Below are 27081 nucleotides of genomic sequence, written 5' to 3'. Positions count from 1 at the left end.
GATGGTGCTAAATATGTGCTCACATTTTGATTTTTTTTTATTACAAAAAAATCTATATCATACAACAAACTCTTTGAACACTGTAACCCAACTGGATCAGACAGAGTGATAAAATGAGGTAAGCTGGAACAGAGAGCAGAGGGGGAAAAGGGCTCTTGATAATGGTTTGCTGTCATTATCAAGCAAGTTTTTTTTTCTTTTTTTTTTTCTTTTTTCCATCGACACCCAAAAAATGCAATAAGGAACATCTACACATGCTGCTTCCTCATTACGACATCACTTCCTGTCCACACCGAGCCTGCCCCCAAAACCATGTCCAACTTCAGATGATTCAGCCACCACTTGAAATCAGATCTTCTGCACAAAAAAGCAATATCCTTTTTAAGCTTTTATTTTTCATATAAATTACTCTTTAAAACAGGGGAAAGATGGGTTTGAGTGCGTTTCTCTTGCTTGGTGTGTTGACTATGGGATTTGCTCTCGCCATTGCACAAAGTTTGCATTCAGACATACTGTATTTCAAAATGGGATGCATGTTTGACTAGTTTTTAGTTAGAGAGTAGTCATCAGCAAGGTTAAAAAAGTAAAATGGGCGTTTTATTCTCATCTCTCCCTCCACACCCCTCCTCTTCTTCCTCCACTCCAAAACACAGTCATTGTCTGTCAGTCCTAACTGCAATTATCTGGGGGCGTAGAAGATCGCAGGAAGTTCCTCAAAGAACCGCAGCAGTCAATGGCAACCGTCTTGGGTGTTCGACAGTGGCGGTGCCGCACCGCTTCCCATTCCACCTCCTCCTCCCTCAGTCCTTCACCCTCTTCGGCTGTTCACATATCATTGGCCAGCTCCTCAGTTTCCGTGGAGACGTCTCCATTGACAGCAATCTTCATGTTTTCCTCGTAGCCTGGGGGCATGAAGGCCAGCGTATAGGGGTAGATCTTATGACACTCTGCCCGGTATAACTCGGCCGTTTCTTTAGCCTCTCCAAGGCTGCCATCACACAGGCTTTCCAAAACCTCTGTACAGATCTGCAAGAAAATAAAGTAGTATGGCTATAATATAGGGCTTGTTTACACCTGGCAACTCCAAAAAAGTAGTTTTACAATATTTACCAAATGTGTCCATTCTTGTCACTTTTTTGTACATTAACCAGCTAGTAAAATCATCTCAAGGTCATGTAGTCTACTATGTACCTGAATACTCCTGTTGTTCAGTGATTCATCAAGTGCTATAGCCAATTCCACTGCCTTCTTCTGTGTTGAAGGGTCTAAGTAGAACATCATTTTGGCAGCTGTAAAGGAAGAAAATGTGAAAATGCATTATGGAAAAGTAGTATTTATACAAATAAAAAAAAAGCATATGACGTGTTGAGCATGTGCACCTGCTACTCGGTGAGGGATGGAACTGGAGTGCTTGCTGAGGAAGGCCTGATTGAAGCTCTTAGCATTGCTTTCCCCAAACAGCCTGGAGATTTCCTGCTTGAGCACCATGCTGACCGATTCTGCTAGGTCTTTACTTTCGGACACTGTTAGCCAATCAATATGAACATTACCGACCAAACTTTACAACAAAACCAATCACAACACATGGGGGTGAATATGGTGTCAAAAGCAACAAATAGGACAAAATAGTGACCAATTGATAAAATTGATAAAACCAAACTAAAAGCAAGAGGCACTCTGGGTTCACTCACCTCCTTTAAAGAAGCGCACTAGACACTGGTGAAGCCAAGGGTGGTCCGGGTCTATTGCATTGGCCCTCTTCACCGACTGCAGCATTAATAGGAACTTTTCTGTGAGGAAATTGATGACAAAGAATGTTCAAATTATTAAACTATTAAAGTCGCAATGTAACGGAAGTAGCGGCAGAAAATTTCTTCCATATTGTGATGTACATCCAAGTGAAATATAATTGGAAAAAGAAAAAAAACGAAGGTAGTTGTTGACTAGATGGAGGCAAATCTGAAAGTGAGCGTCATACGTCACCAGAGAGAAGTTAAAGGATTAGTTCACTTTAAAATTAAAATTACCCAAGGATTTACTTTCTTCTTTCTGATGAACACAATCAGAGTTATATTAATATCCTGACGCGTCCAAGCTTTATAATGGTTATGAACGGGGGAAAGTGCGTGCACCCATCCATCCATAAACGTACTCCACACAGCTCCGGGGGTAATAAAGGCCTTCTGAAGCAATGCATTTGTGTAAGAAAAATATACATATTTAAAAAGATATAAAGTAAAATATCGAGCATCCGTATTCAAATTACAAAGAAAGTGTAACGCCTCTCGCAGTTCAAAATGCTTGCATTATGTCCTATGCCTTCCCTATTCAACTTATAAAAAAAGTGTAACTGACACGACATCAGTTATGCTTTTTTTGTAAGTTGAATATGAAAGGCGATCAGGCGGGAAGCTAGATATTTTACTTTATAACGTGTTAAATGTGGATATTTTCCTTACACAAATGCATCAATTTGCTTCAGAAGCCCTTTATTAAAGGTGCTAAAGAGGATGTTTTGTTTTATACATTTTTGCAATATTACTTGAAACTGTCTTTACTAACTGATAAAAGACTATTTATTAGGTGCACTGAAAGGAAACTGTCAATCGTTTGTGTGATCATCGCATAAACGATTTGCCCTCTGGCTTGTCAATCACTGCCACGATTGCCCAAGAGGGCCAATCCGCGCACGTCTCTCACAAGGAACGTAAATGGCAGTGATTGACAAGCCAGAGGGCCAATCGTTTATGCGATGATCACACAAACGATTGGCTGATGTTTTTAAGGCCCTACCTCGTGCACAGATGATGTATATTGATATTATGCCTTTCAGTGCACCTAATAAATAGTCTTTAATCAGTTAGTAAAGACAGTTTCAAGTAATATTGCAAAAATGTATAAAACAAAACATCCTCTATAGCACCTTTAACCCCCTGGAGCCGTGGAGTACGTTTATGATGGATGGAAGCACTTTCTTGAGTTTCAAACTCATCGTCCCTGTTCACTGCCATTATAAAGCTTGGGCACGTCAGAATATCTATTAATATAACTCAGATTGTGTTCATCAGAAAGAAGAAAGTCATATACACCTAGGGTGGCTTGAGGGTGTGTAAATCTCAGGGTAATTTTCATTTTAAAGTGAACTAATCCTTTACGTTTCACCGATTATGATATTTTGATTCAAATTACGAGGTCGAAAGAATTGTTCGCAATAAGATCAATAATGTGCATTTAGAAAATAGATAAGGTGAATTTTCATTCCGACTTAAATATTATGACGACTAAATATTGTCAGATTACTATTATTAGAATGTTCAAATGGAGATGAGAATGTGGTTCAGAAATATAAAGCATATACCTTTCCTAAAGTAGATTTCAAAGGCCAGAAGGTGTGTGTCTATTTTATTCTTCACCAGGTTTTTCAAAGGTGTCAGAAACTTTACAGCTTCATCTAATGGATTCTCCACCTGGAAAACAAACGAGAACTGTTTCTGTCCAAGTACAATAACAGCTTTTAAGTTCCTTCAAATTTCCCCTTAGGTTCCAACTAATGACATGAATTGTGTTTATCTTCTATTTGCAGGTCTCATCAGAATTCCCCACTTTCACAAACATTTCTCTCAAAACAAAACACACACCCTGGCCAGTTTCTCTGGTATGAGTTCCTCTTTAGGGCCGCCGATCTCTTCGTCATCATCCTCTTTTTTCTTCTTCTGGTTCTTTAACTGTTTCTCTTTCTCTGCATTCTTTTTTTCCTCCTCCAGCTGTGCTTTCTTCTGTGCTCTCCGTTGCTTATTCCTTAACTTTTTCAGTTCTTTGTCAGTCAGGTTCCCTGGTTGAAAAACAAGCAACATTAAGCACACTTCTTAAGAAAACACAGAAAACATATTGTCCCTGTCGAGCAGAAACCTCGTAATCCAAAACCGCTTTTCAGGAAATGTGGAAAAAACACTGTATTTTGTAAAAAAAAAAAAAAAAAAAAAAAAAAAACCCACACTGTTGTGAGTTTATATTGTGGCTTTATATATGGTCAGACACTTGCATGTGTTATTAAATTATTAACATTTTATCAAAATCAAGCTCAAATGAAGTTACAAGGTTTTTGGCCAGCAAATGTCTGACATACACATTTTGTCCTTCGTTAGAACGGCTACATCTGAGGCATTAAGTGAATTGCATTACATTTTTTACATCAAAGTTATGAGGTTTTACTGAGAGTTTGAGGATCCAGCTATGAGGTTTAGACACAAGCTCTTTTTAATAATTTTCATTGGATAATTATTTGCAAAACCCACAGACAAAGGGTGTAAAATAAGACGAAATATGGAAGGTTTCCGCCCGACAATGACATACAGGCTTAATTCAGTCATATTACCAGTTTCAGCCTGTAGCTCCTTGCTGTCATCCGTTAGCGGGTTGTCATGCAGGTTGAGGTAGATTTGGATGGCGGTCTGTGAGGCTTTGAAGTAGAATGGGTGCATGCGTAACACATCCTCCAGCTTAAGCAGGTCCACGTAGGAACGCAGTGTCATCTTCCGCATGCAGTACGTATGGAAGTCAAACTGATCATCTGTTATCTCTACAAAGTGCTGTGAGGAACAAATGTGTGACAGAGAGCCAATAAAGTGGGAAACAATCAGATGAGGTAAAATCAGCACACAAAAACCATGATATAAATAAAGCAGAAAAAGACTGACCCTTTCAATCTCATGGCATTTTTTGAGTGCTTCTCCACATTTCTTCATAGATTTATAGGCCAGAGCACATTCGGTCTGGAACCACATACACTGCATCTCATTCAGATTCTCTACTGCAGACGCTCCCTCCTGAGACAAAAGTTACACACAAAATGGATACAGGGAAGACTGCTTATGTACGTAAATGAGCATGAACGCACACTCCGCTTACCCTCGTGAATTTGGCGCACATTTCCTCAGCTTCTTTGACCAGACCTGCTTTAAGCAGGTACTTGGCGCATTTGGAGTTAATAAAACGGTCTGCTGTGTCCAGGGCCTGAGCTTCGTCCATCCAACGAGCTGCTTCCCGGATGTTCCCAGCATGCTGAGGGAGGAAAATACAAAAGAGACACAATCATGGAGCTAGGAAATCTGACAATCAAATCAATGAACCCACCTAATTATTCTCATTATTTTTTTGATTAGTTGCACCTTTCAGTGAGAGACCCAAGCCGTTGTGACTGTCGCGTTAATTAGCATACTGCAGATTGAATGGAAAGCATCTGCAAAATGGTAATGGTGTGTGATGTGTTTTGTACGTTACCTTGTATATCTTGGCTTTAATGAGGAAGAGCTCGATCAGAGTAGGCGTGCTCTCAATGCCAGCGTTGATGTATTCGAGTGCCATGGTGTGCTGGCCGATCTGATCATAGTGCTGAGCCAGAAAATACTGCACCCAAAGTAATGTAGTGGGCGGCTCCTCTTTGCCATCATCTACATATAACCATCAAAAGAACCAATCAGATAATACTAATCCACCATGCAGGCTCACCACAGCATTAAAAGCATCATATCATACATTTTATCATTATTTAATTTCTCCATAATTTCCACTTGCTGGATGAGTTCGACACATGCAGAGTGCAGTTGCTTTTCTATACTCTACAAGACGACAGAGGGCAGCACTGAGTAGTGTAATTTACAGGACATTCGCTAGAAAGGTTTTGTACGCCACTGTATGCAACGTTTAGAACAAGAACCAAAACAAAAACGATGGAGAATGATATGCTGTTGTGTTTACTGTTCTTAGAACAGCATGATGTTTTGTATCCCTCTTTCTGCACTCTTCTAACACAATCCATCATGACTGGGTATTGCCACCTAGTGGACTTTTTGGTCTCAATATTCACCTTGCGCATGCACTGTTGTATCTGCGCAGACGCAAAAATTGGGCTGCATGCGGACACAGTGTGCATGGATGTCCACGGACCCTCCTGATGACGTAAATTATGTCACGCAGGCAGTCACGGAATGTGTACAGCCAAAGTATGCTTTGGGCTTACAGGGATAGTTCACCCAAAAATGAAAAATTGCTGTTAAGTTACTCGCCCTCAGGCCATCCAAGATGTAGGCATCTTATTTTCTTCAGAAGAAGTATAAAGAAGATTTTTAGCTGAAACCGTGGTCTTTGATGATTCATATAATGCAATAGCTAGAGTCACTTTGAGAGTATTACAGTCACTTTGAGTAACATATACAGTAGGGATGTCACGAGATCTCGTGAGACTAATATGTGACGAGATTTCTCGTCACGGCGAAAAGTAGTCTCGTGATATTGCCCTGACAGAGTGTTAGGATGATTAGGAAAGAATATGCCACAGCTACGTTTACATTACGCATTCAAACGCGATTTCAATACCCCGCATTTTGAAAGCGGCTCCCTGATGAATGCAAATATCTCTCAATATGAAAGCTGTTTTAGGCTGGGCAGTGTAGTTGTAACCATCTTTTAGCTCTGTATCAAAGAAAAATTTGGTCTTATTTGCACTTTGAATATTGAGAGAGTGCGATTATGGCTGCACTTATTGTAAAGTGTTGTTACCATAAAAAATGAATAACAGTTTTCTTAATCTTATTAAGAACAAACAAGGTTTCATTTGTTAACAATGAATTACTTTTTATTAACTAACATAAACAAAGATTAATAAATACTGTAGCAAATATATTGCTCATTGTTAGTTGATGTTGATTAATACATTAATGTAAATAAATGAGACCTTATTGTAAAGTGTTACCATTTTTATTTATACTGTTTTTTATTATATGATCAGTTTGTGGAAAGGAGTTCAGTTAGGAGGTCAAAAGTTGTAGAAGCTCATAAATCATGTACATCAAGGTCTGAAGAGACTGAAATCATACAGAAGAGAAGTCAGTCGAGTTTGTGGCAAAACCTTTTACAGTGCTTGAGTATTGTTGTCTTTTACTGTGATAATTCATACTAAGAAAGTAGAACTGAAATGACATTCATTACAAGATGATTAGTTAAAACCTTTCAAATACACCTGCAGAATATTTTTTTCTAGTCATGTATTTCACCACTGAGGATTTCTTAAAAATAGTGTGTAAAAATCTTCTCGTCTCGTGAACTCAATCTCGAGTCTCGTCTCGTGAGATACCCGTCTCGTCACACCCCTAATATACAGGCAAAAACAAAATGCATACTAGCGGTTTCCTGTAGCATAATGATGTATGCGTGAGAGCAAACTCACACGTGAGCTGACACTGTGTTTGTTAACAAAAGAGAGGAATGACGTGCATATGGTTTTGTTCATCAAAGTAGTACTTGCTCGTGTTTATCCTGGATGCCGCAACCTATATAAAAAATTTTGATTACATACACTTGTGCAATCTCAATCTTTTCACAGATTCCCAACATTTTAGATCCTGCGCATACGTCATTATGCATCAGGAAGCTCGCACTCCAGGCTGCCATGAACGCTCTCAGGACCGTTTGCCGAGGTTGTGGATTACAGGTAATAATGTTGTAAATAATGTACATTTTCTCACACAGACCGATCATTTCGCTTCATAAGACCTCAATGTATCGTCAGGAGCCACGGGTATTAATTTTGTGTTTACTGTATATATTTTTGACTCCCAAAGTGACTGTAGCCATTGATTTGCATTATATGAATCATCAAGGACCACGGTTTCAGCTAAAAATCTTCTTTACTCTTCTACAGAAGAAAAAAAAATACACCTACATCTTGGATGGCCTGAGGGTTAGTAAATTAACTGCGAATTAAAATTTTTGGGTGAACTATCCCTTTAACTGTTTTTCACATAGATGTGGGTATTCACATAATAATAACAACTGCTTTAACACCATTTTGATATGGTATTTTTGCACTAGGGAGAAAGTTTTGTATTCTGAAAGCTACAATAAAGATTGACTTTTTTTAAAAGATCAAGCAAAATTTGATTCCTCATGATACGATCCCTATAATTCAAATAGTATAATAAAATTAAATAAAAAAGGTAGATACAGGAAATAAAGAAAAAAAAAAAAATCATACCATCTGGGCTGAACATTCGACAGCTCCGTAACGACGTTTCAAAACCAACAACTAATTCTTCAATTATTGACACCTGCAATTAAAATAAAATGTGAAAAACCCATCTGGACATAAACACTTGTATGTATGTTCTGTATGTGTAGTGTGTTTCCGCACCTTCTCTTTGTCCTGATAGAGAGATCTGAGTGTGGTGAAGACTGGAGGACAGCCTTTACTGAAGTTCATTCTTAAATATCTATCCAAACACTCTCGAAACTTGTCCCCTGAACAATACAGAAACATTTTATTTTATTCAACAAATGTAAAATTATGGTAGAAGCTGACGCATTAGACTAGAAGAGGAGTTGCCTACCAGACAGGAAGCTGAGTGGTAACCTGCGAGGTACGAGACCTTTAGGGTATTTCTCCCAGGCCTCCTCATAGATCTTTAGCTTCTCTTCTGTATTCACTGAAAAAAACACCAGAAATGCTGTTTTTTTTTTTAAACTGTTACTAATGTGCATGCCTATTTTTGTAAGATGAGGGATAAAAACGATGTTGGGGAATCAGTTTGCATGTGTGTACCAGGTTTGAGTGCTTTCTCCAGGCCATGGTAATAAGCCCAGTTTTCAGGATTTCTCTCCTGCAGTCGTCTGTACACATCTGCCGCCTCCTCAAACCGTTCCAGATTCAACAGAAGCTCCCCTACACATCCACAACAGGAACAGAGGAATGAAACGAGAGACAACTTTCCATTGGGCACCACAAACAGGAAGTCAATCTGCTAGACAGGCAAAATGTGAACAAGAAAAACTGCATAATGGACAAAATATAAAATGCAGAACAAAAAAGGAAACAAAGGAAAAATGTGTACCTTTGGTTTCCTCCACAGCCAGTTTATCACAGATCTGTTTCTCGTAGGTGGTGAGATGATCCAGAGCTTCTCTCAAGAGTCCCGCCTCCCTCAGGACCTGATTCTGATACAGCAGCAGTTCACTGTACTCATAATCCACTTTGTCAGGGGACGTCTGGGGAAAAAAAAATAATAAAATATCCAACTAACATTCATAAACGCCATTAAAAAATACACATATATAGAGAAATGATCTGTTGCATGAACTAATCCCTCCAAAAAAATATACAATAGTTAGGAATCATTTATTTAGCCTGCCAACTTGTAATTTCCTGTTGTGTTAGAAACCAACAAGAGGAAGTAAGCGCCTTATCTTGGAAGCCACAATAATCGTGTGCCATTGTGTTGCCTGTTGACCTGGAGTGGCAGGTCAAAGTCTTCACAATACCTCATTTAACACTCCTGTTACTCTGCCCCTGTTCTTACAAATCTATTCCAAGCTAATAGGGATGTGAAAAGTACAGGTACTTTGGCACGCATGTTTATACTGCACTATTTAATTTTTCTGACAGGCAGTTTTTGAACATTCATATGTGCTTTTGTATAGACACTCTGAGAAGAGCATTCATGTCTTGATGCAATGCAGATGTTTGCATAAATCTTTCTCCACTTTCCCATATAATAAAAAAAATTAAAAGGTCTGTCCTTAATATTAGTCAAACGAAAATATTATGGAAAAAAAAAAGAAAGAAAAGGTCTCTTTAATATTAGTCAAACAACATTATGGAAAAAGTCTGTACTTAATAGTCATACAACAGCATTATGAAAAACTCAATTGTCAATTTTTGTTTTATTTACTGGCTCTGTACTTGAATTATTATTTGAAAAACTTGAGTGTCTAAGTGAAAAAATACTAGCTATTGTTAAACTATTAAAATTCTATATTGTTAATTGAAATGATATGAAAATATATGATATAAAATAAAATATTAGATAAAACACTTTACGCTTAAGTTGATAATTTTAAGTAAATTTGAATTAAAAAAATTAATAATAAAAATGACAAAAGCAGAACAAACCAAAATGAAAACTGAAAATATAAAAATAAGCTAATTGAATTGTATAGAAGCCAGTATTATTTTAGTATAGTTCTCAGTATAGTTTTTATTATTAATTTTTCTCTTTTTATTTCAATTAGTTTTTTTTTAGTATATCAAGTTAAAGGATGTACTAAATTAAATCATTATACTATTTTATATTTTATTTCAATTAATGTTTATTCTATTTAAAGTAGACATGTGCCGAGATTCTGTAATATGATATCTCGAATATGCACAACATTGTTATCGTGGGCACTTCAAAATATGTGAATAATTATTTATTATGAATTATTCAAATTTTTATAATAAATTTTAATAATACTTTCCTTATCAACAGTATAAAATGCACAACACCATGCACACTCAGATGTAAACAAACCCAATGTGCATGAGAAGCACATGTCAGAACAAGTGAAGGAGAGGCAATGAATAAAAGTGAAAGTTCACTTTCTGACAGCAGAGGGCGCTGATGGAAGAGCAGAAAAGCAGCGGTTACCCCGGAAACAAAGCAGCTGCTACTGATTAGTATTTAAAATGCTCCAAATAGTCATTCAGTTTTTCGTATTCGCAAAGCACCAGATACTTAAATACTTAAAGACTTCAATATGCTATTTATTTTCAAACTTAAACATTTTTTGTATTTTAATCTGGGCTACAACATGCCCTATAATGATTGAAAATGTTATGATTATTTGTTATTGTTAAATAACACTTGTTGTTGTTGTTATTTGTTATTGTAACACTATGTCAACAGTGACATAAGGCTTCATTTGTTAATTCATGTTAATTCATTGTTACCAAACTGACAATGAAAAATACTTATAAAGCATTTATTAATCTTATTTAATGTTAATTTGTTAGTTAATGTTTAATAACATAAAAAGTTGTAACTATTATTTAGCGGACCGGAGCTAAAACTAACAATGATCAGTTGTATATTTTAAAGGTGATAGAGAGGATTTTTTCGTCGACTGAGAATCCAAAGACTGTTAGTGAGTTTTTCAAATGAGCGCATGCGTAAGAACAACCCCCCTCCTTCACAGCTCATTTCAAAGGAACGCCTCCCAAAAATCGTGCATGAGTATTGGAAAACGAGTGTTTACCACTGGCATTCTCTATATCGTGTTTGTGGATTCATTATGTCGGACTCACCGCAGGTAACTCATAATCTGCAGTTGTTACTCCTGTCTCCTGACAAAAACATTGCATGCAACGCCTGTGGAGTGTGGAAAGTTACTGGAGCGCGCAGCCGCGCTCGTATCTCACAAGGAATGTCACGGCAGTGATTGACAAGCCAGAGGGCCAATCATTTTACCCGATGATCGCGTAAACGATTGGCTGATGTTTTTAAGGCCCTACTTCGTGCACAGATGATGTATATTAATATTATTCCTTTCAGTGCACCTAATAAATAGTCTTTTATCAGTTAGTAAAGACAGTTTCAAGTAATATTGCAAAAATGTATAAAACAAAACATCCTCTTTAGCACCTTTAACTAACATTAACAAAAAAATAATACCTGTACAATTTCTGTAAAAAAAAATGTAGCTATTGCTCATTCTTAATCTTAGTTAATGCATTAAATAACATTAAATAATGAGACCTTATTGTAAAGTGTTACCTGTTGTTCTTTATAATTATTTTGCACTTTAATCTGTTTGAAACATTTTACTTTATAATTTTTTTAGTGTATTGTGTTATTATATTTAAACGTTCAGGGTTCTTTTTGTTATAAGAAAGAGTTCTTAAACCTGTCATATTATGACAACTTTTTTGCAACTTATTTCAAAATCGTGATAATACCGTATATGTGATAAAAGCTTCAGCAATTATCGCAACTTGAAAATTTGATATCGTCACATGCCTAATTTAAAGTAACTATTTTTTTTTTTTTTGGGGTTAATTTTAGTTATAATAACCTTAATACAAGCGCACAATACTAAAATAAAACCCTTGTACATACTACAAACCATTGTTTTCATTTAATATGTCAAATACATTTTTAAATAACACTTCACAATCCATGTTGTTTCAAATCATATTAATATATTATCAATATGAAATATTAGCATACTTGCATTTTGATATTGTGACAACCCTACAAGATAAACACTGCATCAGCCTGTCATGTCTGTATCTACCTGTTGTGTTTTTCTAAACTCCTCAATGATTTTGGCGGCCATCTCATAGTCCTCTAAGAGGTGATACGCAATGGCGTAACCAATCCATGATGCTCGCTGGGCTGGCCGCAACTGCAGCAGCTGATACCGGGTCTCCTACAAGAAAGTCAAAACAAAGTCAGCACAAAGGTGTTAGATTTTAAAAAGCTTTTTAAAAGGTTTAAGCTCTTGCTGAATGCAGAGGAGAAATTGGATCTCAAAACAATACAACAAAGTACCATGTAAAACTACAGAACACAACAGTGGAGCCATATTGCACAATGCCCAAATCTGAACAGCTTCATTTCAGTGGTAAAAGCAGATATCAGACTAGCCTGCGGCTATGAAACATTAAACACCCACTTTATAATACCGCAGAAGACAAAGAAACGAAGACACAGGAGAAGGGGAGAAAGAAACAAGCTCAAGAGACAGGAAATGGACATTGCTGAGTCATGGCCCCTGTATTTGGTCCAACACACACATGCATCCTTTGTGTTTCATCTCTTTAATTAATTACTTTGAAGAGCATATTTTACATATTCAAGTGAACATAGTGAATATTCTGCAATAAATGAAATACACACTACTGTTCAAAGATTTTGGGTCTTCATGATTTTTAAATGTTTTTGAAAGAAGTCTCTTATGCTCAACAAGACTGAATTTATTGGTAACACTTAACTAATGTTAATGAATGAACCTTATTGTAAACTACATTAGATAAAAAAAATTATAATAATGAATTGCACCTCTATAGCATTTTATTAATCTTTGTTAATGCTAATTTCAACATTTACTAATACATTATTAAAATCCAAAGTTTTTTGTTAACATTAATGCACTGTGAACTAACATGAACAAACAATGAACAACTGTATTTTATTAACTAATATTAACAAAGATTAATAAATACTGTAACAAATGTATTGCTCATGGTTGGTTCATGTTAGTTAATACATTAACTAATGTTAAAAAAATGAAACATTGTAAAGCGTTACCAATTTACAACCCGAAATCTGGAAATGTTGGGACATTTTTTAAATTTGAATAAAATGAAAACTACAATACTTTCAAATCACATGAGCCAATATTTTATTCACAATAGAACATAGATAACATAACAAATGTTTAAACAGATATTTTACAAATTTATGCACAAAATGAGCTCATTTCAAATTTGATGCCTGCTACAGGTCTCACAAAAATAGTTGAGATGGGGGCATGTTTACCATGGTGTAGCATCTCCACTTTTCGAAACAGTTTGAAGATGTCTGGGCATCAAGGTTATGAGTTTCTGGAGTTTTGGTGTTAGAATTTGGTCCTATTTTTGCCTGATGTAGGTTTCCAGCTGCTGAAGAGTTTGTGATCGTCTTTGATGCATTTTTCGTTTAATGATGCGCCAAATGTTCTCTACAGGTGAAAGATTTGGACTGCAGGCAGGCCAATTCAGCACCTGGAATCTTCTAGGGCAAAGACATGCTGTTGTAATAGCTGCAGTATGCGGTTTTGCATTGTCCTGCTGAAATACACAAGGCCTTTCCTGAAATAGGCATCGTCTGGAGGGGAACATACGTTGCTCTAAAACCTTTATGTACCTTTCAGCATTCATAGTGCCTTACAAAACATGCAAGCTGCCCATACCGTATGCACTTATGCACCCCCATACCATCAGAGATGCTGGCTTTTGAACTGAACGCTGATGACACGCTGGAAGGTCTCCCTTCTCTTTAGCCCGGAGGACACAAGAGTCCGTGATTTCCAACAAGAATGTCAAATTTTGACTCGTCTGACCATAGAACACTTCACCTTGGCCCACAGGACACGACGGCGCTTCTGGACCATGTTCACATATGGCTTCCTTTTTTGCACGAGAGCTTTAGTTGGCATCTGCAGATGGCACGGCAGATTGTGTTTACCGACAGTGGGTTCTGGAAGTATTCCTGGGCACATTTAGTAATGTCATTGACACAATCATGCAGATGAGTGATGCAGTGTCGTCTGAGGGCCCGAAGACCATGGGCATCCAATAAAGGTCTTCGGCCTTGTCTCTTACGCACAGAGATTTCTCCAGTTTCTCTGAATCTTTTGATGATGTTATACACTGTAGATGATGAGATTTGCAATTTGACATTGAAGAACATTGTTTTTAAAGTATTCTTTTTATGCACTCTTTCACAGATTTGAGAGCCTCTACCCATCTTTACTTCTGACAGACTCTGCCTCTCTAAGACATCCCTTTTATAGCTGATGTTACAGACCTGATATCAATTAACTTAATTAGTTGCTAGATGTTCTCCCAGCTGAATCTTTTCAAAATTTCTTGCTTTTTCAGCCATTTGTTGCCCCTGTGCCAACTTTTTTGAGACCTGTAGCAGCCATCAAATTTGAAATGAGCTAATTTAATGGATAAGTGTAAAATTTCTCCCTTTAAACATTTGTTGTGTTATCTATGTTCTATCATGAATAAAATATTGGCTCATGTGATTCGAAAGTCTTTTAGTTTTTATTTTATTCAAATTTTAAAAAAAACGTCCCAACATTCAGGTTGTATTTGATAAAATAATACAGCAGAATCTAAAAAAATAATATTGTGAATTATCATTACAACTTAAAGTAATTCTTCAGTGTCACGTGATTCTTCAGAATGCTGATTTAATGCTAAGGAAACATTTTTTTCTTATTATCTATGTTAAAAACAGTTGTGCTGCTTATTATTTTTGTGGAAATTGTGATTTTTTTTTTTTCAGGATTCTTTGATTAATAGAAAGATCAAAAGAAAGCATTTATTCAAAATAGAAATCTCTTGTAAATTTATAAATGTCTTTACTGTCACTTTTAAACAATGTAATGCATACTTGCTGAATAAAAGTTAATTTCTTTAAAACATTATAATGACCCCAAACTTTTGAACGGTACTGTAATTAAAGAATTAAATAGAAGTGCGAACACACATACTCACCCTGTAACCCTCCAGGTCTCTCATCTGGATCTGCAGCAGTGAGAGATCTCGAAGGATCTGCAAGTTGTCTTTGTCCCATTTCAGTGCGTTTCTGTAGCACTTTATAGCCTCATCGTACTTCTTGTCAGACCTCTGGAGCAGACCGTACACGTGCCAACCTGAAAATGTCACGTTAAGGACAAGCAGGGAAAACTATTTGCAAAGAGAAACAAGACAAGAGAGCTGATGACAGTCAGTAGTGTTCCCAGAACGATAGCTAAAATTCACAAAAGCCAAGACCCCGGGCACAATGGGTCGACTATACCAGGGACTACACAAGAGGTGTATATGTTTTTATTTATATTGTAGGGGGAAAGAAAATAGATAGAGTGATAGTAGGCAAAAAAGTTGTATGAACAATATGTTGCAATTTTTTTTACTGTGTATTTTCAACAAGGCCAATCCACATTACTAAAATATCAAGAAACTAATTAATATTAAGCTGACAGTGTCTTTTGTCTATCCACTATCAAACATTTTACATTAAATTCAAACAAATTGAAGCACTTTTTGGTATTTTTGCTATAATTTAGGTAAAATTGTGGTAAATGTATCTCAAACAACCAATAAAATGAAGCAATCCATTATATTCCAGAATTATATTTTTTTCTTGTAAACCATGAGCCTCTAGAATGTGAAGCATTTGACTGGCAGCGAGGAAACACTGCACTATGTGTTTGGCTCTTTAAACAGTTCATGGTGTCACTGCACATCATGGTCAGACACAGGGCAGGAATCTTGGCTGGGCTCCATCACCCCCACCGGCAGCGACAGGCTTCAAATTGAGACAAATACTGGAGTGTTAATTCTGCTGCTATGAACATGAGGAAACAAAATCATTCCAACTGCTCCAACACATGAACCATTACTGTACTCAACTCTGCATACTGGAGGTGAACAAATATAAATGTTAAATTGAAAGCTTTCAAATGTGTGTTTTGTTCACTAGCTCCAAGGATACAAACGTGGCTCTTCAGGTCATTTCGTAGACCTCTACGGACAAGTTCGTAGGCTTCTTCTTTCTTTCCCAGGCAGTTCAGGGTCAGGCCTTTCATCGCCAGTGTCTCTGCAAAGATCATAACCTTTAACCCATTAAGCCCTAGTAAACTTACATGGGATTAAAACAGAAAACCTTTCATTCAGGAATGATTTAATGTTTAAGATGATAAAATACAAATTCTCAAATGCACTCTAAATCTACATAAATATGTATGTTTTATGCAATAATAATGAGCCAGAGTGATATGTGACTATTTCGAGATTATTAATAACCCAATTAGTCATTCTGCACAGTCACTAAATGTCCTGTTTTGTCAATAGATATGGACATGTTTGAGTAAATATTGTTTAGAATATGTTTATTTAAATTAGATTTGTGTCCATATTATTCACATTAAACTGTTTAAGCCAAGTAGGATTCCTACCTCCATGTTCTGAGAACTTGGGATTAGAGAGAATCTGTTTGCAGAATTTCAGTCCATTTCTGTACTGCTTGTGTTCATAACATCTCTGATGAGATAAGGAGAGAAAAACAATTAATACAAACAATATAAACTAATTTAATTGTAAAGGCCAGTGTTATTAAATTTTTTCAGATGATTTTCATGATCTTTATTATTAGAGATCATCCAATGTTAACGTTTTATAATCAATACTGATTATTTGCATGTGCCTGATAAACCATATACATAACAGACATACAGTGGGTACGGAAAGTATTCAGACCCCCTTAAATTTCACTCTTTGTTATATTGCAGCCATTTGCTAAAATCATTTAAGTTCATTTTTTTCCTCAATGTACACACAGCACCCCATATTGACAGAAAAACAGAATTGTTGACATTTTTGCAGATTTATTAAAAAAGAAAAACTGAAATATCACATGGTCCTAAGTATTCAGACCCTTTGCTGTGACACTCATATATTTAACTCAGGTGCTCTCCATTTCTTCTGATCATCCTTGAGATGGTTCTACACCTTTATTTGAGTCCAGCTGTGTTTGATTATACTGATTGGATTTGATTAGGAAAGCCACACACCTGTCTATATAAGACCTAACAGCTCACAGTGCATGTCAGAGCAAATGAGAATCATGAGGTCAAAGGAACTGCCTGAAGAGCTCAGAGACAGAATTGTGGCAAGGCACAGATCTGGCCATGGTTACAAAAAAAATTTCTGCTGCACTTAAGGTTCCTAAGAGCACAGTGGCCTCCATAATCCTTAAATGGAAGACGTTTGGGATGACCAGAACCCTTCCTAGAGCTGGCCGTCTGGCCAAACTGAGCTATCGGGGGAGAAGAGCCTTGGTAAAGAAGAACCCAAAGATCACTGTGGCTGAGCTCCAGAGATGCAGTCGGGAGATGGGAGAAAGTTGTTGAAAGTCAACCATCACTGCAGCCCTCCACCAGTCGGGGCTTTATGGCAGAGTGGCCCGACAGAAGCCTCTCCTCAGTGCAAGACACATGAAAGCCTGCATGGAGTTTGCTAAAAAAACACCTGAAGGACTCCAAGATGGTGAGAAATAAGATTCTCTGGTCTGATGAGACCAAGATAGAACTTTTTGGCCTTAATTCTAAGCGGTATGTGTGGAGAAAGCCAGGCACTGCTCATCACCTGTCCAATACAGTCCCAACAGTGAAGCATGGTGGTGGCAGCATCATGCTGTGGGGGTGTTTTTCAGCTGCAGGGACCAGAAGACTGGTTGCAATCGAGGGAAAGACGAATGTGGCCAAGTACAGGGATATCCTGGACGAAAACCTTCTCCAGAGTGCTCAGGACCTCAGACTGGGCCGAAGGTTTACCTTCCAATATATACCACCAAACAAAATAACATGTAATTTACTAGAGGTTCTGACAAAATCTAAATTGCTGACTCTTATTGCTGGAAAATGTTTGAATGAATTATTTAAAAAATGGTTTTGAATTAATTCAATGACTCTTTAATAAATACTTTTTTTTATTGCTGGATGAATCAGTGTTTTTGAACGAATCTTTTGAATGAACAATTCAATGACAAATACATTTTTTAACGGTCAGTTGTCGCCACCTAGTGGAATTAGATGTAATTGATACAACCATTATTTGACGTGCCAAGTTCATTTCAAAAGGTAGTTTGCTCTATTTTTATCACTATCGTAGACATTTTTGTTTAAATACTAACTTAAAACTTATATCTCAATACTTCTGTAATAATGTGAATATTTGTTACACAGAAATAACTAATGTGTGATTCAAAACGGCTCTCTCTGGCTCTGGCAGCACGAACACAGATTTGAACGTTCCGGTATGATTTTGTCAAAGGTTTAATAGATGTGGGAGAATCGTTGTCATTAATAAAAGTACAATTGCGTGGGTGCTTGAATCGAGATCGCAATATTTTTACGATTAATCGTGCAGCTCTAATACACAATAATGGAAAAATGCTTAAATATCAAGAAAAATATCGGTAAAACCAATTATCAGTCAATCTCTATTTATTATATTAAATGTACTAATTTAATATTCATTTTAACTCTGGGTTCTCCTAAACAAAATTGTAAGTTCAGAGCATTGGCAGTACTATCTTCCTTTATGGTTAGATAGTGCTTTCTAAAGACAATCCATAGCTGGCTAACCTTGTGTGAGGGTGCACTTGATCAATGCACATGCTTGCGCCGTCCCCTGCAAACACCGTAAATGATGGTAATTTACTCTGAGTAGTTCTATTTGGAGCAGCTTCTGTTTCCTCTTTATTACGCAGGCCTGTTAGATCACTAACATCACCTCATTCTGTCAGCAAATCTGGAGTCTGCTCTTACCCATTCAATACAGCACTACTGAATCAACTCAGTGCATTGTATATACAACAGCCTTTATAAATTAAAAATAGAGTCTTTGAAAACTATTAAAAGGCCAGTCCCAGTGGATTTTAACAATATGATATTACTTAAGTTACTAACAACTTTGTGTTAGTGGTAAGTACAATAGAACAATAAATTCAAAATGTTAAAGTACACCACCTACTCGATTTCCCCATGGAACTGCAAACAATTTAGTTTCTCTTAACAACTGAAAAGAATAATGCAAATTATGCTGCATAACACATCAGAGATTGAAACAATGTTTATGCTAATAACTTTTGAACCGTAAGGGCTAGAAGATAAAAAAAATAAAAAAAACCTTTCCTCTGATTCCTTGGCTCAAGTAATGAAAAAAAACCTACTTTTTCAAACTCCTAGACAATTTGTCAGCTTTTCATGAAATCTTCAGCTCATGCAGACACAAAACCATGGACCTGAGGGTCAGGGCTGCCAGGTTTTCGCAACAAAACCTGTCAAATTGCTACTCAAAACTAACCCAAAACTACTCCAATCACGTTTCAGAGGGGGTCCCCCAGTAAAAATTGCTTTCTGGGGGTAAAATCCGCGTTTTTGGCGGGGTTCCCTTGGTAAAATTCGCATTGCAGGGGCTACATGTTATTTGTGGTTGCTTCAACCCGCGGACATGAAAATCAACCTGCAGCAAAAGTGTTAAAGTAGCCCAATTCTGCGGGAAAGCCGCAGACTTGGCAACACTGCTGAGGGTACATGCATAGTTTCAGCACAGTGCCACCTAGTGGTCAGGAGACATAAAAGGGCCATTTTTGCTTGTAGCTTCTGAATGATTTGGCCAAAAATCACCGGCCTCAAACAATGTCCAAATTTCCCATTTTTGGTGTCTGCAATATTGATTTTTGTCATCAAATTCTGTATTTTACAAAAGCATGGGTGTATCGTTACGAAACTCAGCGTCATCAGCACCATACCTTAAAGGTACTCAACAAAAGCTTTTGATTAATTTTGCCTGTTGTAATGAAACTGGTCTTAAAGTTTCCTTAGGTCATACCTCAATTTTGCCATAGCTGGCCAAACTTTCTGTCTGCCATTTGATTTTCATTAAAAAAAAAAAAACTCCTCCTTCAAACTCCTCCTAGACCGTTACTCCGATTAACATGGAAACTGAATCAGATCATCCTCAGACCATGCTGACAAAAAACATGGAATTCAATTCAATTCTTTAAACCATTCTCGATTAACGCACAAACAAATTCAATGAACAGCACGCAATGGACATGAGGCTATATCTCTGCAACGCTTTAGCATGCCACCTTGTGGTCATAAGATATGAAAAATTGGTATTTTTGCTTATAACTTTTGAACAGTTTTACCAAAAAAATAAGTAAATATTTGCAAGACTTGATTCTTTAGATTCGGTGCAGCTTTGTATTATAATGAAACTGGTCTTAATAGATTTCTTAGGTCATGCTGAGAACATAGATACCAATTTGACCACAGTCAGCCCAACTTCTTGTCCATCATTTTGATTTTCTTTAAAAACCTACTTTATCAAACTCCTCCCAGACTGTTGCTCCGATTTTCATCAACATCTTCAGCGCATGCCAGCAAAAGGTATGGATTTCGTGCTGATAGACGAAACCATTTCCGTATACCACATCAACAAATTTGATGGCATAATATCAAACTGCATCTGAGGCTGTATCTCTAGAAAGATCTGACATACTGACACCAAACACTGACCACACCAAATCGATTTGGTGTCCGCACCACCTAATGGTCAAAAGTAATAAGCAATTTCACATTACAAGTGATTGTATTTATGGGCTTTCAACCATTTTGCTACCATTGCTACCATTTTTCAACCATTTCGTCTCCAAATGTCTTTACTCATTTTTGCAGTTTCTGATGTTGCTGCCTTGATTTTTAGCTCCTCATACTGCCTCTGTGGTGCTTGGCCCCTTAATTGCTGCTTGCAGCTCTATTTAGATTTTTCTTTTTCAAAAACACTGACACATTATTAATTAACAAGAAATTATGTTTTTCTTGTATTGTTTATCAACAACAATATGGTTTAATTCAAATAATTTAATTATTGTCCGTGCATAGGCTATTCCATTTTATTCATCCATGGAACATGCACTTTGATTCTTTATATGCAAGTAATGTTGTCCAATGACTTGTTTGCATTATTTAGGCATTATTTTATTTCATTGTAAGGCAATAGATTTTTTTTTTTTTGGCCAGGAGTGTAAAATTAATTTTACAAGTTAAGGAATCTTACACTGATTCAAACTAGGCTACTGTACTGTATATGTTTGATTTATGTAGCAGTGCTTGGGACATGGTTTTTAATGGTGAGCCTTTTGTTTTTGTAATCAGGCCCTCAAAATTTATATTAAAATTTGGATATGGATTTAGATTGGCCAATATATCCGTTATCGGCTTTCAAATATAAAGAATTATTGGTTATCGGTAAAAGAGCCTTGGACAAGTGCATGTTAATAAAGCAGTTTAATTAACCTATTCTAGACCATGACAAAAACATTTATAATTATCATAACATGTGTTTCGAACTGGACTGTAATGTAATGCATTTACTGTTTTGTTTACTTTCCTGACATAATTATATATCCTGTATAATTATTCCAGTGAAATAGTTGTCTTTACTCTTTAGTGTCAACACCTATAAACAACATCTAAAAATTAAGACTTACCTTGTCATCTTTATTGTCCATTTGAAAAATTTGCCTATTGTTAATATTATTGTCGCTGTTGTAAAAATATATATTAAAAAAAATCGTATCATTAATATATAATATATAAATAAATGCTAATCGTATTATAAACATAATTAAATAAAAACAAAAGAAATATAGTAAGAATAAAACAAAAACATTGGTTCTGCATATTGGTTATCAAACATAAAAACATACAAATTATAATTATTACCATTATAAATAAATATATATATATATATATATATATATATATATATATATATATATATATATATATATATATATATATATCAGTTGGCGTGATGATACACTTAGCTCACGACACAATACACGAATTTGGGTTCACAAGAACGAAACGAGACTATATTTTAACACTATTTAAAGAAATCTTTTATTTAATAGTCTTTTATTTGACTGAAAGGTAAAAACAATGTGATAATAAAAACAGACCTAAGTGAACGATAGCCTTTAAAATGACTTAAAATACATATATAATAACAATGAGGCAATAATAATTGATTCAAATTCAAGTATTAAAAGCAAGTAATCATATGGTTTTATTGAACAACACTGTTAAAATACATAATGTAATACACTATAAACAATAATCAACTTCTGTACATTACGTATTATAATAAATGCCTACAGAGGGCGCCAATGGCCTGGTGATTGTTGTTGTTACACTTTACAGCATGATCAAATGGTCTAACAACATTTAATACAAATGTCCACTTAATCTTTAATTTTTTTTTAAATCAAGCACTCGAATTTAATCAAGAAATCGTGACAGCCCTAAACTAATCATCTTGTTATGAAGGTCACTTCAGTTCTACTTTGAGCATGAATTACCATATGCAGTAAAAGACACAAACTCAACTCCGACATGCTGATATCGCGAGACATCAACGAGAAATATTGTCACTCATCACACCCCCTAATATTGGTGGATCTCTAATAGTTATTGCAGTTATTCATTTTTAGCACTTCAACTTAAACTTCAGTTAAATACCAAGGCAACATTTCTAATTTGCATTTACATTTTTTATGTTTACGAACAGCTTTATTTCAATTAACACTTAATTAAATAGATCATTTAGTTTTAGCTAAAATGCCAACACAGTTTCTTATGTGGCTAATGGTACATTTCATAAGGTTCTGGTAGACTTTACTACAGAGCTTAGATATCCGTCTCGCCTATCCTGCAGTGCAGAAAAGAAAAAAGAAAAACCCGAGAGCCTAAACGTAAGTGAACAGAACACAAAATCTAGTGTGACTGCCCCTTTTTTTCCTCTGGCAGTAGAAAGCAACTCTGTGGCTCCACGTTCGGATGATGATCTTGAGTCCCTCAGACAGTCCTAACCGAGGAGTCAAGGTTTTGTTGGATAGCATACCCCCATTAGCCCCTGTTGGTAGATGCCATAACTAAACACTTTGACTGTAAAGAGCATCTTTTTACATTGACCATCAACACGATTTGAGTGATTGGATCAAACAGAGAACAGAGTGCCAATCCATGAGCAAAGGTAGAAGTACAGGGGATCTGTCCTCATACTTCACCATCATCAACATTCTTTATATACTGTCTGTTACCCTGGTAAGAGAGTTTCTCAGACTCCAAACCAAAAAAAATACAACATTTAAAAAAGCGCCTGCCAGGATAAAAAAAGCACTTTTAGGGGGTGGGGGTGGTCCAAGTTCTGGACTGATTCATGTTTAAATTCTTTATTTCTAATTATTTTAGTAAATATTATTAAATATAAATTCAATTGCAGAAATGGTTATGCATTACTTACTATCTTTGAATGAATTAGTGTGATATCATATAGGCATGGGCCATTAATAAAACATTTTTTGACTGCTAAATCAGTCAGTGGATTCATGATAACAATGTGATCAATCATGATCTGACTGAGCTTAAGAGTACACATATAGTATTTTACAAGATGTAGGCCCAGTTTCACAGACAGGGCTTAGCCTAAGCCAGGATTAGGCCTTAGTTCAATTAGGGCATTTAAGTAACTTTTATAAACTTGTCTTGGAATATTACTGATGTGCATCTTGAGACAAAACAATTGCACTTATGCACATATTTTGAGATATCTCAGAGCAAGTTTCTTTCAGTTGAAACAGTTCAAACATGCATTTTAGTCTAGGACTACCTTAAGCCTTGTTTGTGAAACCGGGGGATAAGATTCTAAAAAACTACAACTTCTGTAGAAATAAAAGTTCTGTAAAAAATAATACATAAAATGCTCTTAAAAAAAAAAAAAAAAAAAAAAAACAGTGAATCAGATCAACAGAGAGGTAACCAAGTTGTTGTAGACCTGCCTTGTTATGATTACAGTTTAACATCTTCATAAAATAGACTGTGCATGTTACAGCTTATACCTAGGCTAAGCCAAAACACAACACTAGAATCTTCACTAATGCATGAAGGGAAAAAAGCTGTATTTAAAGGTGCAATATGTAATATTTTCTGTCTGCTAGAGGCCTATACAAAAAAAGGCACAGCTTGATGACGCCAAGTTTGAACGCGGAATCTTGGGACATGTGGACTTTACCTCACAGCCGGTGGAAAACAATTGGGATAGGACTCGGGAAGAAATCATGTTTATGGATGCGATTATTAACGTTACTGTAGTATGAAGCAGAGCAGGACTGAGTGTTGTGGGAGCTGAACGAGGCCGCTGGAGCGATTGCGCAACACACGCCTCACGAGCAGGGGAACTTTTATTATGCCGCAGTCGCCGGCGTCGCTTCTGCTTTTCCGGTCATGAGTATGAGGTAATACAGCTCTGTTTATCATATTAGATACATTTGAGTGTATCTAATATGATTTACTCTGTGCGTTCACTCGGCGGGTGCTGAGAGACACTTGTTGTACACTGCAGTAAGATAAAAAAATTTTAGATTTTAGAATATCATATTAAATGCTGGATGGCTTGTGTTGATAAATGGCATGCAATTCATTTTAAAACGTACTGTATGATGGAGAAAATTCTGTATTACTGTTACTAAAAATAAAGCTGCATCTGATTATGCTATTTTAGCTACTTCACAAAACTCTGAGGCATGGTAAAGCATGGTACTCGCTAAAAAAGTCTAGAAAATTAGATTTAAACAATAAGACTAAACATGTTGAGCTATATAACAATAATTAGTTTTCTGTCTATAAATATATCAAAACAGTTGTTCCCTTGCCTATTAAAACATGTAATATATTAAAGCGTCTTTGGTGTTTCTATGGTTTACACAAAATATAACCGAGGGTTAACGCGGGTATGACGCAATTGACAGGCGACTCCTCACACGTCCCGGAGCCTTGGTTAAAATTGCAATTTTTCTCACGATTTACAAATAACTGTAAACACATACATTTCCGATACTGTAAGTACTGAAGTGAACAAAATATATAACACTGGTCTAGTGGTTTAGATATTTTACTGCAAAATTCTTACATATTGCACCTTTAATGCATATCAGTTTCACAAAAATAGCAGTTGAAAGTCAAGAGTTTTGCATAAAAGTGAACACAATAGGGGTGCAGATATATGCATGCTGTATAAAATAGTTTTTGGGTTGTTTTTTTTTACACTTTACATGGTGGAATGACATTATGTAAGCACACAGTTTTAATTGAGGTTATGCATGCATATAAGCCCATCATGCTGTCGGTTGCAATTCTCAAGCTGTCTACCATCTCAAAATCTACTTCTGCCCATATCAAATTAATGCCCACATCCAACTATAATAAATTTAAAGGTCTGCACTGACAAAAAAGCATGCAAAGCCGTTCAAAGACGTGTTATGAAACATGGATAAAATAGCCAAAATGCAGGTCTGGCTGCTAAAATCTAATTGAAATCAAAGTTTATTCCAATATATATCAGTAGAGGGAAAAGAATGTACACTATGACAGTGAATTACACGAGACGTCAAGTGTTTGCAGCTCTGAAGTTGAACATCACTTAACTTTCAGGTTTTCCTTCAATGGCAAAACAACGGAAACACTGCAAACATGTTGAGATCTTCATATCTTCCCAAACAACTCTGCAAAGCTCGCTAAATCAAAACTCCTCCAAAAATTTCCAAGAAATATCCTGAGGATCTTTAAAAGTGGTTTGCAGGTTGAACAGGCCATGAAACTGACTTCAGCCACTGACATGCAACATTCAGCTTCACAGCAAAGCACTTCACTGTATAAACGATCAAATAAATCAACATTAAAATCAAATAAATAAAGGCTACACTACCCGTACGCTTATATTCAACCAATGACAGCCTCTTTCCATCAGCATTGTGTCTGTATGATAAGCTACATTAGCACACTGACAGCTAGCGGCTAACAGGCTAAAAGCTAACCTCCATTTGACAGAAAGAGATTCTTGATAGTTCAGTTTTGCACGTAGAAAAAAAGTGCTGGATCTGCCCGAGCATTAACTTTAGCTCTGAATCATACTCATGACGGTTGCCTACAGGCTTTATTTGTCAGACGGATGTTTTTGTGCTGGAGCATTAGCACTCACCAGGATCCTCTTGAACAGAGCGTTTTCTTTGGGAGGCAGAGTGACTGTCGGCATCCTTTACACTCTCTATATCAGCACATGTGAAAATGAGTGCAGGTGTGTGAGGCAGCGTCTTTCCCGTGTTTTACCCCCTTGTTCTCTGAGTCTTCGCTCGGCTCGATTTAGTGCCCGTGTCAGACTTACTAACCCAGCCCTCACGTGGTGACAGAAAAGCCCCCTTTGAGCCCAAAATGGCCGATGCGGCGCTTCTCCTCCGGGTCAAGCTGTTTGACTGCTCGCCGCCTCACGGACAGCAGGGGGCGCGTCATTTGTAGGTCAAACATGTTTTACTATCAATACATGAATATCAATTCAGATATCAATATAAACACTATCCAAATCTTTACATTTTTCCCAAGGAACCGTGTCATTATTTCTCATCATTGAAATTAAGGAAGAAGAAGAATGCCTTAAATTTTATTAACTTAACAGAGGAATTTAAACAAGCAGACAACTCCTCTTTTTGCCTCTTTTTGTATTTATTCGTTTATTTATTGCGTATTTATTTATTTGTTCTTCAATTACCTATTCTTTATTTTCTTTGTCTTGTTTTATGATGCTTGTCTGTTGTCTGGTTAAGACATTTTCAATAGTGTTCCTTTATGTTTGTTAACTTTCTATTGTTCAGTAAAGTCCTTGCAATTTAATGATAATAATAATAATAATAATAATAATAATAAGAAGAAGAAGAAGAAGAAGAAGAAGAATACAGACGACACAGAGAGAAGTAGTGACATTATATAATTAACATAATTTTACAAAGTATAATTGGTTAAATTATGTAAACAATAAATTAGATAACTCGATAGTAAAAAGGTGCTAGATTATAATTTCTGCAATTT

General features: G+C 36.3%; 1 protein-coding gene across 1 annotated transcript; it reads right to left on the bottom strand.

Moving 5' to 3' along the window:
• Positions 1–2: 2 nt before the first annotated feature.
• On the bottom strand, positions 3–26466 carry naa15b (N-alpha-acetyltransferase 15, NatA auxiliary subunit b). The gene is made up of 20 exons (XM_048196781.1): positions 26201–26466; positions 16546–16630; positions 16083–16187; positions 15083–15240; positions 12106–12240; positions 8886–9039; positions 8597–8716; positions 8385–8480; positions 8189–8295; positions 8033–8105; positions 5281–5450; positions 4909–5061; positions 4698–4826; positions 4376–4589; positions 3639–3832; positions 3359–3467; positions 1692–1790; positions 1380–1523; positions 1192–1289; positions 3–1026 (listed from the first exon to the last, which is right to left on the bottom strand). The coding sequence occupies exons 1-20, from the start codon at positions 26252–26254 to the stop codon at positions 826–828; spliced, it is 2598 nt and encodes an 865-aa protein (XP_048052738.1). The 5' UTR covers positions 26255–26466; the 3' UTR covers positions 3–825.
• Between the last annotated feature and the right edge of the window lie 615 nt (positions 26467–27081).

Source organism: Megalobrama amblycephala, linkage group LG7 (genome assembly GCF_018812025.1).
Source record: "Megalobrama amblycephala isolate DHTTF-2021 linkage group LG7, ASM1881202v1, whole genome shotgun sequence".
NCBI lineage: Eukaryota > Metazoa > Chordata > Actinopteri > Cypriniformes > Xenocyprididae > Megalobrama > Megalobrama amblycephala.
Note: the sequence above shows the minus strand (reverse complement) of the source record. Positions and strands in the feature narration are given on the sequence as shown.